Source organism: Centroberyx gerrardi, chromosome 15 (genome assembly GCF_048128805.1).
Source record: "Centroberyx gerrardi isolate f3 chromosome 15, fCenGer3.hap1.cur.20231027, whole genome shotgun sequence".
Taxonomy (NCBI): domain Eukaryota; kingdom Metazoa; phylum Chordata; class Actinopteri; order Beryciformes; family Berycidae; genus Centroberyx; species Centroberyx gerrardi.
The window spans coordinates 21,941,036-21,955,970 of record NC_136011.1 but is presented as its reverse complement, the minus strand read 5'-3'; the positions used below and the strand labels follow the sequence as shown (position 1 = coordinate 21,955,970).

General features: G+C 41.6%; 1 protein-coding gene across 1 annotated transcript in view; it reads left to right on the top strand.

Moving 5' to 3' along the window:
- The window catches only part of LOC139929787 (protein kinase C epsilon type), a 74,484-nt gene that overhangs the window by 55,376 nt on the left and 4,173 nt on the right, over positions 1 to 14,935 (top strand). Inside the window, exons 11-14 of the mRNA XM_071922797.2 lie at positions 2,896 to 3,050; positions 12,593 to 12,731; positions 13,170 to 13,358; positions 14,393 to 14,539. Of these exons, the coding sequence (XP_071778898.2) occupies positions 2,896 to 3,050; positions 12,593 to 12,731; positions 13,170 to 13,358; positions 14,393 to 14,539 (630 nt within the window). The remainder of the gene's footprint in view (positions 1 to 2,895; positions 3,051 to 12,592; positions 12,732 to 13,169; positions 13,359 to 14,392; positions 14,540 to 14,935) is intronic.

The window sequence follows — 14,935 nt, the reverse complement described above, 5'->3', positions numbered from 1 at the left end:
TTTTGAATGTGGGCAAGTTGGCCAGAAAAGCCTAGCTGATGTGGTTGAACTGCTGGATTAACTTAACTCACTACAGGTCTAATTGATCAATGGAAGCCAGCGTCGTTGTACACAACCCAAAACGGGGTGGCAACTTAACTGTAACCCTTACTCATTAATTCCCTGCACATTGTTTTTTCCTGCGTTTTCTCAGGAATTGACCGTTTGCAACATTTCTGTTAACTCCCGCCCCCCTTAGTTACTGTTGCTATGTCTGACACACTTTGAAGATGGACGCTACCATAGACGCTGCAATCCGACTCAATGGTTCCCCAAAAACACATTTTTACCGTGTTATGTCCTTGTCAGAGTCAAACCGCTGCAACAAAAGCCGTACTTTTGTACTTCAACATGCCGTAGGAAGTAGATGGATGCTAAGCACGGATTGGTGGATCATTATGTCAATCATTATTTTGCAAATGGTCAATTGACCTCCAGATCTCATCACTAGACACACTCACCTAGAACAATTTGACACTAAACTCACTGTGGGCCTATTGGTGTTCACTGCTTCGTGACCAATGCAATAACAGTCACAGATGAGAAATATGATTGCACACACTAAGCAGCTTTCTGGGTAATATTGCACTCAATGAAGGAAAAGTGCTTTACACTGCCAGTTAGTGGTTACTACGGTCATAATCACTGTTGGTGCTATATTTCTGTTTTTATGACTGTATTATCGTAGCATCTCATAAGGAAATAACTCGTTATTCCTATTCATTGTAAAACAACTTTGTGGACAGTATGGTAGAAACAACAGTGTTCAAGCATGCTCTGATCCTAAGCAATCATTGTCCAAGAAGATTTCTTCACCTTCTTGCTTTGCAGATACGTATGATTAAGAGCTATCAAAGAAGTACATAAAACTATAGAATATGCAAATATAACCTATAATACTTCTACACCCTTGCAGTACCATGAAGAACCATTTGTGCTGCTTTATGAACCCGTTAATGTCTTTTACATCTGGGAAGAACTTGGTTTTTATCAGAACCAGTAGATTGTTTTTGTTTTTCCCCACTTGTAACGTTGATAAGTACAGCAGCAGCACTGTAAGGCTTGTTTGAAAGAACTTTTTGAACTGAATAAAATCACATAGTGCTGTATGGACCACTCATTAAGTAATGTTCTAGTTTGCCAATTAAGAACCACTGAGCAGTCTTTATATTGTTATTATCATCTAGGAAATAAAAAATAACTGGGGACTTTTCCCAGCTGTTCTTGAACAAATTCTGTGTGACTTTCACATGATCTTCGTTTTTGTTTTTTATGTTTTACTTTTTTAAACTGATTTTATTCCTGTTGTATTTTCCCGTTGTATACGTTTTTTTAACCTTATTTTAAGTCATTTATGACTTTTATCAGCTTCATTTTTAGATCTTTTGAAGTATTTAAGTATGTTGCTCAACTTTGAAAAGTGGTATGCAAATCCGATAGAAGACCTTAACGAATCCTGTGGTTTGGGGTTTATGTTTAGTCATCTCCCCTTTGACTCAGCAGTTGGCAACATCCTTGTTACTTGGAAATTCAGGAATTTTACCCCATCCATGACTTGAAACACGGTTTCCTGTCCTTTACCCAGAAGTCATCTCTTTCTTTGTTAGCAGTGTTTGACTGCTTTTAGTTTTTGTTTAACTGGATTATTGTCTGCTTCTGCTGTTGTTGTCTGGAAAAACACTTGCTTTCCAAGGCATTCATCAAGTATCAAGTATGTATTTTTAAAGTATCTAAAATATTTCACATGAATATAATGTAATATTTTAGCGTTAAGTATTAGAACCGCAAGTTAAAAGTGGACTTTTTTCTTGAACTCAAGAAAGACGCCCAGTAAAGACCTAAATATTTTAACACCTTTAATTTAGATTTTTAGATGAATCACTGCCTAAATAAAGACTAATTATAACTCACTGCCTTTTGACTGTATACCATTGACCACTCCTATATGGGATCCATTTATCCATACATCCTGTATGCATGGCAGATGCTTCGTGGACTATAGGAGGGGTGCAACGCCTCTAACTATACCTCACAACCAGGGTGCTTCCTGTTATGCGGGGAAACGTCGGGCCTTGCCTTCGGCTTTGTGAATACATACTGCGGGTTTTGGGAAGCGCCTCATTGTAGTCCAGACTGTGACATATGTGTCGGCGTTCACCTTTACTGCAAACGGTCTCCACTCCTGTGAACCCTGAGGTCTCAGACAATGGCTCAGAGGGACTCGTCCTTGGTTCTTATATAGAGAGCTTTTTATATCTCACACACACACACACACACACACCCTCACTCGCTCCCCACTCTCTCTCTCTCTCTCTCTCTCTCTCTCTTTCTCTCTCTCTCTCTCTCTCAATCTGATTTCCTATATGAAGGAAGCATGCTGGAATTCAGGAAGGGGGCCATTTTCCCAGAGAGCCCATTTTCGGTGCCTAGAGAATAGGGCTTGGAGGGTGCGGTATAGAGAGTGTTTTTTGTGTGTGTGTGTGTGTGTGTGTGTGTGTGTGTGTGTCACAGGAAGGGGTCTTAGGGGTGTGGAGACAATCTGTAATGGCCCCATAGTCCTGTATTTTGTTTTGTAAGCAGGGAGTGTGGGACGTTGTAAATATGAGATATTATGGATTTTATGCGATCAGTTTAAATGCACACTTGAGTTTATGTAATCCCTAACTGCTTGAGAAATGCTTGCGTTTCAAAATGAGTTTCGCTTAATATGTCTAACGCACATCTTTTTATATTTCCGATATTGCAGATGGAAGCGTAAAGCCAATACTCAAGCCAATACATGCAAAGTGAGTAACTGCTTTCCCTGTTCTTTCTTTCTGTCTCTCTCTCTCTCTCTCTCTCCCTCTCTCTCTCCAGGATCGGTTATTCTTTGTGATGGAGTATGTGAACGGAGGAGACCTGATGTTCCAGATTCAAAGATCGAGGAAGTTTGACGAGGCCCGGTCTCGTTTCTATGCCGCCGAGGTCACGTCTGCTCTGATGTTCCTGCACCAGCATGGAGTCATATACAGGTAACCGCACTGTTAGCCTATACCCCTATGGGCAGTAATGATGCCTTTTTAGTATTTACTTCAACAGGTAACTGTTACATTCCTATATGCCCAATATGCCCACAGATAACCAAGACAATGCCTATAGCTTATACACCTATGGATAGTAATGGTAGCTTGTTAGCATTTCCTTCAACAGGTAACTGTACTAATATATTCCCATATAGCTAGCCAAGCTAATGGTGTTAGCATATATCTCTATAGTTAACACTGGTACAACAGTAGAGGAGCTGAGCTGGTCACTGGCTGATAAGGATTCCTCTCTTATTTTAACTTTATCTCTGGCTATTCTCCTGTATTTGTTTCTTGATAAGATAAAATAAGTAAGTAAAATAGGTTTCCTTTATATATCGTGTTGAGAGTGAGTTATAATATAATAATAACTAGAGCTATCACTCAAAAAAGTGATATGACAACCTGGATGTCAGCATTTGGCCTCAGATTTGGTAGCCAAAAGGTTAGAGAAGTGAGCTTGTAATCATGTGGTTGGTGGTTCAAATCCCTCGATATGATATCATATGATTGATACAGGAATAGCTAATATTCCTAGCTAATCTTACTGTAACATTCAGTCATGTTTGCCTGCAGGCATTCATCGTATTTTTTTACCCTGTGTAGCAAAAGCAGCAGAACCTACATGAAAAAAAACAGGCTAAATATTCTTTTCAGATTGAATGACCGGAAAAGTTATCTTAAATTATGAAATTCAAACTCAGTGACCCCAAAATGCAGTTGTCATCTGCGGGACAAGATTGTCCTTTTTCACGCAACTTCCCTCCTTCAGCCTACTATTATCTGTCTGTGTCCCCTACAGTCATAATATCATTGTCAACCGCTACCAAACACACAGCCGGTCCCACAAAGCATTGCAGCCTGAATCATAACACCATTGTGAGGGACAGTAGACTAAGTGCAGATTTAGGGCTGTTGTGTCCCAGAAATAACTTTTATGTAAGATAGGCGAATTCTTCTTTCCAGTGTTTTCTCATCATGAATCTGAGGTTTGATTTGCTGTTTAGATTTTGCCATCATGCAATCTGTGTGTGTGTGTGTGTGTGTGTGTGTGTGTGTGTGTGTGTGTGCAAGAGAGAGAGAGAACGGACTAGTCACACGTGAGACTTTCTTAACTAGGTCAGAGGTAACTGCTTGTGTGTGTGTGTGTGTGTGTGTGTGTGTGTGTGTGTATGTACCCTCCTCTGCCCAGTAACGAGGCTGTGTGTGTTGTTTGTTTATGGCAGCATGTTTCCTCATCCTGGCCATTTATCCCTGTTCCCTGACGCCTGGTTTATCCTCTCATCTCCATGTCATTTGCCACACACACACACACACACACGCACAAATGCCTACACGTCTGGAACCATACCTGCAAACAAATGCACACCCAATTAGGTACTGTACACACACGCAAACACACACACATTATCAGAGGCGCCATTGTGGATTCCTTCAGCTGTTTCTCAGGGGCATTTTAGTTCAGTAAAACTTTTTCAATCCAGGACCCAAATTTGGTAAAATTGACCTTTGACCTTAGATAGACCCTGGTAAAAACATTCACTCATTTGAGGTGTTTTACTGGCCTGGGATTTGCAAATACCCAGTAAGTTAAGTTATGTTCAATTGACTAATAACAGAACAAAGATTATCACTGCTGTCGGATGCCAACTTTGTAGCTCCAAAATGTGTAATATGCATCTTCAACGAAAACAAAAAGCCTGAAATTATATATTAGATTATAAATAAGGCATTGAATGGAAATTCTACACTGGGGTTTTCACCCAGTTGTCATAAAACCTGCTCAGCCTGTTACTGTAAGTACTATGTAAACCTTCATTTCATGGAAAAACATGGAAATTGGAGTTATTTTGGTTAGTTATCTGCTCCTAGTGCATGTTGTAGTGGATTACTGGTTATCCAGTGTCCATGTATTTTCCCTTCCGAGTAGGTCATAAATTTTAGAAATGATGCCATGAAATGCACGTGCACGCACACACACACACACACACACACACACACACACACACACACACACACACACACACACACTGAGTCACCACCAGTGACAGAATGAGGAAACAGTCTGGGAAGCGATCAAACATGAATTGTGTATTGTCCTGACCAGAGAAGGAAAGGTCATTTGAATCATTGGCTGACTGGAAATGACAGATGATGTTAAGTTCCTCTTCCTTACTGAGATTCCTTTCTTTCTTTCTTACTGTAATTTCATCTAGGGCTGCAACTAACGATTATTTTCATTGTCGATTAATCTGTCGATTATTTTCTCGATTAATCGATTAGTTGTTTGGTCTATAAAATGTCAGAAAATGGTGAAAAATGTCGATCAGTGTTTCCCAAAGCCCATGATGACGTCCCCAAATGTCTTGTTTTGTCCACAACCCAAAGATATTCAGTTTACTGTCATAGAGGAGTAAAGAAAACAGAAAATATTCACATTTAAGAAGCTGGAATCAGAGAATTTTTTACTCAAACCGATTAATCGATTATCAAAATAGTTGGCGATTAATTTAATAGTTGACAACTAATCGATTAATCGATTAATCGTTGCAGCTCTAATTTCATCCTTTCATCCTCTCTGCCTTTTTTCCTTCTTCTGTCCTTTCATTTTCTATCTTTTTATCTTTTTTTTCACTTTTCATTGCCACATTTTTTTTGACATTTCCTCCTCCTTCATCATGCTATCCTCCCTCTCCTCCTCCTCATCTCTGTTTATCTCTCCGTCTCCCTCCTTCGCAGTCTCTTTCTGTCTCTCCCCCCCCCCCCTTTCTCTCTCTGTTACACTAGCTGGGTTTCCATCCAAGTGTTTTTATGGGAATCAGGTTGTATGGCCATTAGTTGGTGCGTTATGATGCATATATAGCACATATTTCTAGTATAGTATATATATTCAAGCAAGCAGATGTGACTCATATTCTATTTGTCTGTTTTCTCTCTTTGCTGAATCCTATTACTTTGCTGCTGCGATGACCTAACTTCCCCATGGGGATTAATAAAATGTAATCTTATTTTATTAGAATATTGCCAAGTGCATTTCTTTGTTTTGGGTCAGGTAGCATGGAATATGGCCAGCATTAGCTGACACAAGAGAACGTTAACAGCTCGCCTAATACTGATCAAAGACTGACAAACTCCATTTTCTCTGGTGGATGTTTTTTTTTTGCCGTCGTTCCGTAGCGCCGTATCTTCAGGAAGCTTATTTATCCACCTTTAATCCAGTTGATGGAAATGCGCCTAATTCATGTTTTCATTTGCTTAAAATCCATGTGACAGTTTGATGGAAAGATAGCTTCTGTCACTCTTTCACTCTCTCTTTCTCCTCCTCTCTCTCCCTGCCTCTCTGATACAGTCCTTCCCTCCCTTTTTCTCACTTTCAGCGTCTCTCTCTCTCTCTCTATATATATATTTCTCTCTCTCTCCAGGACAGGAAAGCCGGTGAGACTGCAGTCTAGTGCTATTGTCCCGGCAGTATCAAAGCAGTTCTGACTACGTGATCTGAGAGCAACAAGCAGCCAGCCTCGCTGGTGCCTGCTAGATCAGGACACATTGTCTCAAACTGTTGCTATTACAATTGTTTTATTAATGACTGGGGCCTTGTTATAATCATAAAATTAAAATGTAGCACTATTGTTTGGCGTGGTGTGTGTGTGTGTGTGTGTGTGTGTGCGTGTGTGTGTGTGTGTGTGTACATGTGTTTTTGGGCTTCACGCCATAATGATTTAATTCAAATCATTAACGTTTAAGACGTCAACCAAAAGCTAGCAGCTATTGTTCTGTGTTTGGCACCTCTATGGCTATTGGCTGCAAAACCAACCATTAATGTCATGTGTTTTATCATGGAGAACACTCTATCAGATGACGTCAATGTAAAAGATCTGTCAACTTAGCATATTAAATGAAATGATGTGAGAAAAAAGTTCTTCAAAAACTTCAAAAAGAGCTCAACTTTTTCATCTCTACAGCATGTATATTCAATAGTTTTTGTATGTATTTTGTAAGGGAATTGCATGAATTCACAATGCTGGAATTATTTTAATTATTATTATAAGTCCCGTCACATTGTTCGCCTTCACACCTTCAGCAAGGTTTCGTTCCCATATTGAGGTTCAAAGCAGAGTATGACTCTACGCAGCAGTTGACAACATTGAGATTAATGGTTCAATCTTCTGACGTTGTTTTCTTAGTCATGCTGTTTTGATATAGTGAATATTGCTTTGTCAGAAGTTGACAGGGAGTGTAGACACACAAACTCACGCCCACGCATGCACACACATTCAGACATCACACGCACACGATTGCGTGTTAATTTAGGATGACTGAGTTGACTCAAGGTCTGCTTACGCTACCTGATCCTCTCTCTCTCTCTCTCTCTCTCTCTGTCTCTCTGTCTCTCTCTCTCTGTCACCACTCTCTGTCTTCCCCTGCCTGTCTCTCTCTGTTTGTCTCCCTCTCCCTCTCTCCTCCCTGACCTACTTTGTTGACCGAAAGAAGATGAACAACAAGTGTTTCGGGAACATTATGTCCCGTGTCTCTCCTCCCTCCTCCTCTGCCTCCCTCCCTCCTGCCTCCTACTTTCTCTCCTCTCCCCTCCCTCACTCTCTCTCTCTCTCTCTCTCTCATCCTCTGCCTCCCTCCTTCCTCCCTGTTCTCTCCTCCTCTCCTCCCTTTCTACCCTTCACCCCAGCCCACTCCCCACCCCATATGTTTACGCCTTCTCTCACTGTTCCCATCAGTGCTCATCCTCTCTCCCCCTCCCACAAAATAAGAAAAACATTTGAGGACAGTAGCACTTGTTTCTCTCTTTTCTACCTCCCACCCTCCCTCTTCCCTGCTATGCTAAAACCAGTGAGGAACAGGCAGACAGTAGCGTTTGTATGTGATACTGTTGATAAAGCAGGTTTGGACTGGTCTAAGGGCGACTGGTAGAAGCCTGTATTGCATGCCAGGGTGGACACACACACACACACACATACACACACATACACACATACACACACAAGGGTCTCAGAGCTTGGTAGTCTACTAGACTATACTTAAAAACATCATTGACAGAACATCATTATATGGTCTTTTGTAGTCGTTCCATCTATTGATAGCACGTTCAAAGTATACAAAGATATTTTACAATATTAATATTGATAAAATAATATCCACCCTGCTGTATGATTCCCTTGGTTCTACACAGATAAATAAGACAGTGGCAATACGGTGTGTGTGCGTGTGTGTGTGTGTGTGTGTGTGTGTGTGTGTGTGTGTGTGTGTGTGTGTGTGTGTATGTTTGTCCAGGGCTTTGTGTATGTTTGTATGTTTTGGCGAGATGTGTGCTTGGAACATGCTGTAGGCCGAGAGAAGAGGGGATGGATGGAAGGATAGAAGGATGGAGGGCGAGAGACAGAGAGAGAGAGTGGATGGAGAGAGAGAGAGAGAGAGGGGTTAGCTGTCACAGTGCACAGGGGTTGCCGCTGAGTACGTAATGGAAAAATCACTCAAGATTAAAACGAAACACAGGAAATGCTCTCAATTGAGCCTGATTGCTAGTGTGTCCATTTGTGTCTGTGTATACTGTGTGTGTGTGTGTGTGTGTGTGTGTTATGATATACAATAGAGATGTTTGCCAAACTCCAAGCAGAGGTCCTCACAGTGCTGACAGAATAGTTCCTGTTTATTGACAACATTTCTTGAATGATATTTAAGCTTTTCTGAAGAAACGTCATATAAAGGAATTTCATTAACTAGGGACTTAACTAAAATTCAATCCCAAGAGAATCTGTGATGCAAAGTGACAAAATGTTCTGCCTTTTTCACATATAGAGAGATGTTAGAGCTCTCTAATTGACGAAATTGGTTAGATTTCATTCATTTTTCCCTGGAAACCATAAATTAAGATGATGTATTTTTCAGTAAAAGTGGAGGATCAGTTTGGTACATTGGCTGATACCTAGCTTCTGGTACTCAGGATCTGTATTGGCAGTGAGGAAGTGGTATTCATGTACTCCTACCTACCTATGCACAGACATATGTGATAATACCCTGTATGAACTCATGGTAATGGTGCTTCGGATGAAAACATCCACTAAATGTCTTATGTTAATGTAAATCTTTAAAACAGCTACAATTAATTGGCTATTGCCATTGCTGTCATTTCTGGTAACACTTTACATGAACTGCAGTTTGTAATTCATAGCATTCATTAGCATTCATAACACTTTAATAAGAAGATTCATGAGTGCATGGCACATTCATGTATACTGATTCAATTCTTCTGCAATAAGGAAAATAGGAAATAACACAATGGATGAAAAATTATATCTATAATTGTGTCAGTTTCCCAGTGTGCAACATAAATTGTTGGCCGCAGCTTGACTCAAGCAGGTTGAAACGCTTCCTGCACACCACAATAAAACATCTTCAAATAAATAAATATCATTCCATTAGTGCTGTTGAACACCTGCAGCCACTTAATATTAAATTTTGTTGCAGCAAAGTGATGTGCAATAAAACGATTAACGTCAGTTGCTATGTAAATTCAATCACAAATGCATTACAAATCATTTGCTATTTTTCATCCTTGCTGCAGGTGTTCAATTCAAAAGTAATGTGGTGGAAGTAGCCTGGAGGTGAGAGATGCAGACCGGTAACCAGGAGGCTGCCAGATTCATTTTCCATCTGGGAAAATACAGAACAAGCACCGCTCTCTCCTCCCATAACAGAGACCATCGATGTGCCCTTTAGCAAGGCACATAACCACAAAAGCTTAAGTACAAGACGGTGGTTGTACTGGGTAGCTCCCAGTCGGGAAAGTGTGAGAGTTTATGCGGAGTTCTGTTAAATAAAATATCGGAAATGTATCCCCTGGAAAGAGAACTTGCAATGAACTAGAATCAATGAATCAATGTCAAAACATTTCATTAGGACCTGACATGTCGACACCACGTCACACTTAATCACCAATCCCACATATTCTCCATTTATCTCCGCTGAAGTCTCTGGAGTGAAACTTTTGAGGCTAGACCACCAAGAAATACAAAAATTCTATCCAAAGCTTTTTGTGAGACCGAATACGACTAAAGCACCAAGATTGATAATCATTTTCTAATGATCATAATCATTTATACCCAACAATACTTTTCTAACCTCAGCCTGACCCAAACCTGAAAATTTGGTTTCAGGCAAATTGTCATGCTCCATTGCAGGTGACTGTCATGTTGTTTTTTCCTTCGAACTTGAGGCGCGTTAGCATGCCATGCGTGTTTAACGTTACTCAAGCTCTAGAGACTTGCCTTAACCGCAGCAAGCTGTTCGTGTTTGATCAAGTATTAAACCTGAGCATAAATCTTTTTTACTGTTTCCATACAGCTCATAGTCACAGCATCACACGGCATGTTGAAATACAGCGGCTGTTTGCGAGATGCGGTGACATGCAATACGCTGAACATTACTCACATGAAGGTGGGCTGTATGAGATAGCAAGGGTGGGAACCTATGATACATTTAAGAATAAACACTGTGTGAGGGTGTGGATGAAAGAGTGGGGGTCTCAAAGGGAGTGAGAAAATGGTAGAGAGACAGAATAAGAGACAAAGAGAGACATTGATAAATAGAGAGAAAGAGAGGGAGAACACATCAGCTATCCAGAGGAACAGTGAAGCAATAAACACCAGTAAACACCGGAATTAAAGCGCCGGAGGAGAGGACAGAAGACGTGACTGCAGGGAGACAGAGAGAGAGGAAGGGTCAAGTGAGACTTGAGCACAGAGAGAGAGAGAGAGAGAGAGATGTCTTGAACATTAACATTCTCAGTAGAGGAGCGTAAGGGGTCAGTTTTGAGTGTGTGTGTGTGTGTGTGTGTGTGTGTGTGTGTGTGTGTGAGCAAGCAGTAGTGTTATTTTCCCTGGCACTCACTATATCTTACCTTTAAATCCACATCCACTCCCATTACTTTTACTTCCTGAAAAACAGAGTATCTTTCATGGTGACCTCATGCTGCACTAGTAGGCGTAAATATACATTTCTAACCAATAAAACCCCTCCCATCAATTGCCTTTCTCTCCCTGACTCATATTCCATTGGTATAGACACTTGAGTGATCCCTCATTGTGTTATGTCCCGGCGCAACATCCTGTTTCAACAAGGAAATGTATCAAATCCAGGAAGTAAAGATGCGATTTCATGCGGCCTTTAAACTAAGACAGCTAGATTGTGCATTCAATCTCCTGTATAGCTCAATATCTTGAGCAAGGCACTATTACTGCCAACGTCTGGTGTTCAATTCCCACTTGCGCCACACACCGTGGAAACAAGAAAAATACATGTATGCAATAGCACTGTAAGACATTTTGAATGAAAACATCCACCAAATGTCTGTTACTGTGGCCCCAGATCAGCCTGTAAATTGCCAATAGGCTCTGTGGTGTTTCCACTGAGGCTGTGTAATACTTCATTTATTCCTGTAGAGTCTCTAATTGACTTGAGGGGGTTTCACTAAGAGGAAACCCCCTCAATGTCAGAGCAAAGCATGATGGGACAGAACGAACACACTTTCACCAGCGATTCAGGCCAGCTCTGAAACAGGATTGGTAAGCTGCCTTTTTATTTGGGGCTTGCAAAAACAGAACAGTTGTATAAGCCCTTGACTTCAGACACACACACACACACACACACACACACACACACACACATACATACTGTACACACACACACACACACATGCACGTGCTTAATCTCCTCCCTGGCTTGTCAGGGCGGCTGTGTTTTTGAAAACACCTCAGGCTGAATGGCAGAGTAAAGGAGATGTTGACATTTTTGTAGCGATCAACCATCAAGCCCAGAGCGGCTGCGTTCACGGCCGGCCCAGTCATCTCTCAACACCGCTGCTCTTATCTCTCCGACTGTTCCTCCTCTCTCTCTCTCTCTCTCTCCCCCTCTCTGTCTCTCTCCCACCCTCCCTCCCTTCCCTCAAATCCATTCCTTCCCCCCTCTCTATCTCCAGTTCAACTCTCTGGTTTCTCTCTTTTTCCAGGTCTACACACCCTCCCCCTCTCCATTGATCTCTCTCATCCTGTATTTTATTTATTTCTCCCAGGGATAATTTATATTTCTCCGCTCTGGTTTTGGAGACACAGACAAACAACAATGAAGCACACTGCTTTCTGTAAAGACTAAAATATCACTGCTGCAGTGTGAAAACCCCATGACTCACAGTTCTAGTGAATTCTAGGTTTTTTCTTGAAAATGTGGTCCTTTACGAGCAGGCCGCATCATTCAAATTGGATCACCAGTTCAAAAGGAAATGTGTGACTTAAAAATACCAGTTTTTTTCTTAATTCCTTCCTTTCTGTGGCCTTGCCCCAAAGAAGGTTCATGTGTTTGTATGTGCGTGCATGTTTCCCAAATTCGAATAATCGGACTACTATTTTCTTCAACATGCATAATTAACCAATTTCCCCTTGCTTGTCCACCCGTCACCCCCGACATCTTTCCCCTTTCTGCAGAGACCTGAAGCTGGACAACATATTATTGGATGCGGAGGGCCACTGTAAGCTGGCGGACTTTGGCATGTGCAAGGAGGGGATCCTCAACGGAGTCACCACCACCACCTTTTGTGGAACGCCGGACTACATAGCACCTGAGGTAACCTTGAACACGCATACACACACACGGCTGTCCACACCTACACATACTGTACATATACACAAGTATGGATTTGTCTTGCGTTAAATGTTCTTTATACTTCAATGAAAATAGCGTTTCTGCACGTAAACTGACGCTATTTGACGCGTATTTGGGGTTGAATCTCCCCGTAGGTGTTGCGTACTCTGATTGGTTGATCATAGGGCCATGACAGCATCCAACTCTTCAAGCTCGGCTCCAACACATCCCACTCCTTAAGCTGCATTGCTATAGTCGCCTCCATGTTCCTGTTCCTCTCTTCTTCTATGTTTCGTTTTGGTGCGATACGATTTTTTTTAAACACCTGATTTCAACAACATGGTATGCGCACATCAACACATAAGTGCTGAATTAAGTGCTCTCTCCTTTTTGTGTGTGTGTGTGTGTGTGTGTGTGTAGATCCTACAAGAGCTGGACTACGGCCCGTCGGTGGACTGGTGGGCTCTGGGGGTGCTGATGTACGAGATGATGGCCGGGCAGCCGCCATTCGAAGCCGACAATGAAGACGATCTGTTTGAGTCCATCCTCCATGACGACGTCCTCTACCCCGTCTGGCTCAGCAAGGAGGCCGTGTCTATCCTCAAAGCGGTCAGTTAGAGGGAGGGAGAGTGTGTGTGTGTGTGTGTTGATGGAGGGGCGACATATTAGTGTCTTCCCATATCTGTGTCTGTCTTTCTCTCTCTCTCTGTTTTGTCTTTCATTCTCTTTTTCTTGGTGTCATATGTTGATCCACGTTTCCTGTTCCTTAACTGGAAGAACATCGGCTAATTCGTTCTGTGTAGCTCTATTTGAATCCATGACATTACTGTGTGTGTGAGTGTGTGTGTGTGTGTGTGTGTGTGTGTGTGTGTGTGTGTGTGCACACGCATGTCCACTTGTCCATCCATTTGTTTGTCCGTCCAAGTTTTCCATCACAAGCCTTCCATCACAAGCGTTTACTTTGGCTGTTGTGCGGCTTGACTGCAAAGCCTTGTGGGAAAGTGTGTGTGTTTGTCTTGGACCAGACTATGTCTTGGACTCTGACCAGTCACTTGACCACAGCTCTCGGCTCTGATTGGCCGTGTCATCCAGCTGAAGGACTTTAAGGTCACATGATAAGCGCTGACCACTCTTTGAACTCAGACTGGCTACTTAGTAGCTCTTGGAGCAACTGTGCTGGTCCAGTTTTCAAGTACTTGATAAATACTTGAAGAAAAAATTTAAATATGGTGGCATCTGCTAATACTGCTGATCAGTTTTCATACAGAGGGACAATTCTGCTTCTGATTTATGGTGTACCTTACTAGTACTTATGATGCCATTGTGAATTTAATTGATAAAATGATAAAATAGACAGTAGCAATGCACAATGAAGGAAAATTTACTTTTTCTTCTGTGTCTCTGTTTCCCTTTCTCACTCTCTCTCTCTCTCTCTCTCTATCTCTTTCTCTCTCTCTGTCTCTCTCCATCTCTCTCCATCTCTCTCTGTCTTCCTCTTTGTCTCTCTCTCTCTCGGTCTCTATCTCTTTCTCTCTCTCTCTCTTTCTGTCTCTCCATCTCTCTCCGTCTCTCTCTCTGTCTTCCTCTCTGTCTCTCTTTCTCTCTCTCTCTCTCTCTTTCTCTCTCTTTCTTTCACTGCTCAGTTCATGACTAAGAGTCCTAACAAGCGTCTGGGCTGTGTGGTGGCTCAGGGTTTGGAAGAGGCCATTAAGCTCCATGCGTTCTTTAGAGAGATCGACTGGACTCTGCTGGAGCAGAGGAAGATCAGACCACCGTTCAAACCACGCATCGTGAGTTCACACACACACACACACACACCCAGATAAGTGTGAAAAATGGATTCTGTTTAAAGGGGGCTGAGGCCAAAATGTGAACATTCGTTTTGCATGCTGTTCAACACTGATGCAGCAAGATGGTTCCTAAAAGAATCATACACACATTTTGTAATATTTTCTTATCTGTTTTTGGTAGAACTATCTCTGACTAAAGAAATTCTACTCTAATCTTTATTAATCTTCATAGAGCTTTGCGTTGCGTTGAGGAATCACAATCACATCAATCTAACAGCAAATCTGTGAAATTGCTCGCACTAAGGAATGAAATCTTCCAAAACTGATAAACATTTGAGCTAACTTATCTAATACTATTGAATTAAATCTGCTCCTCTTATTTTATATTATAACCTT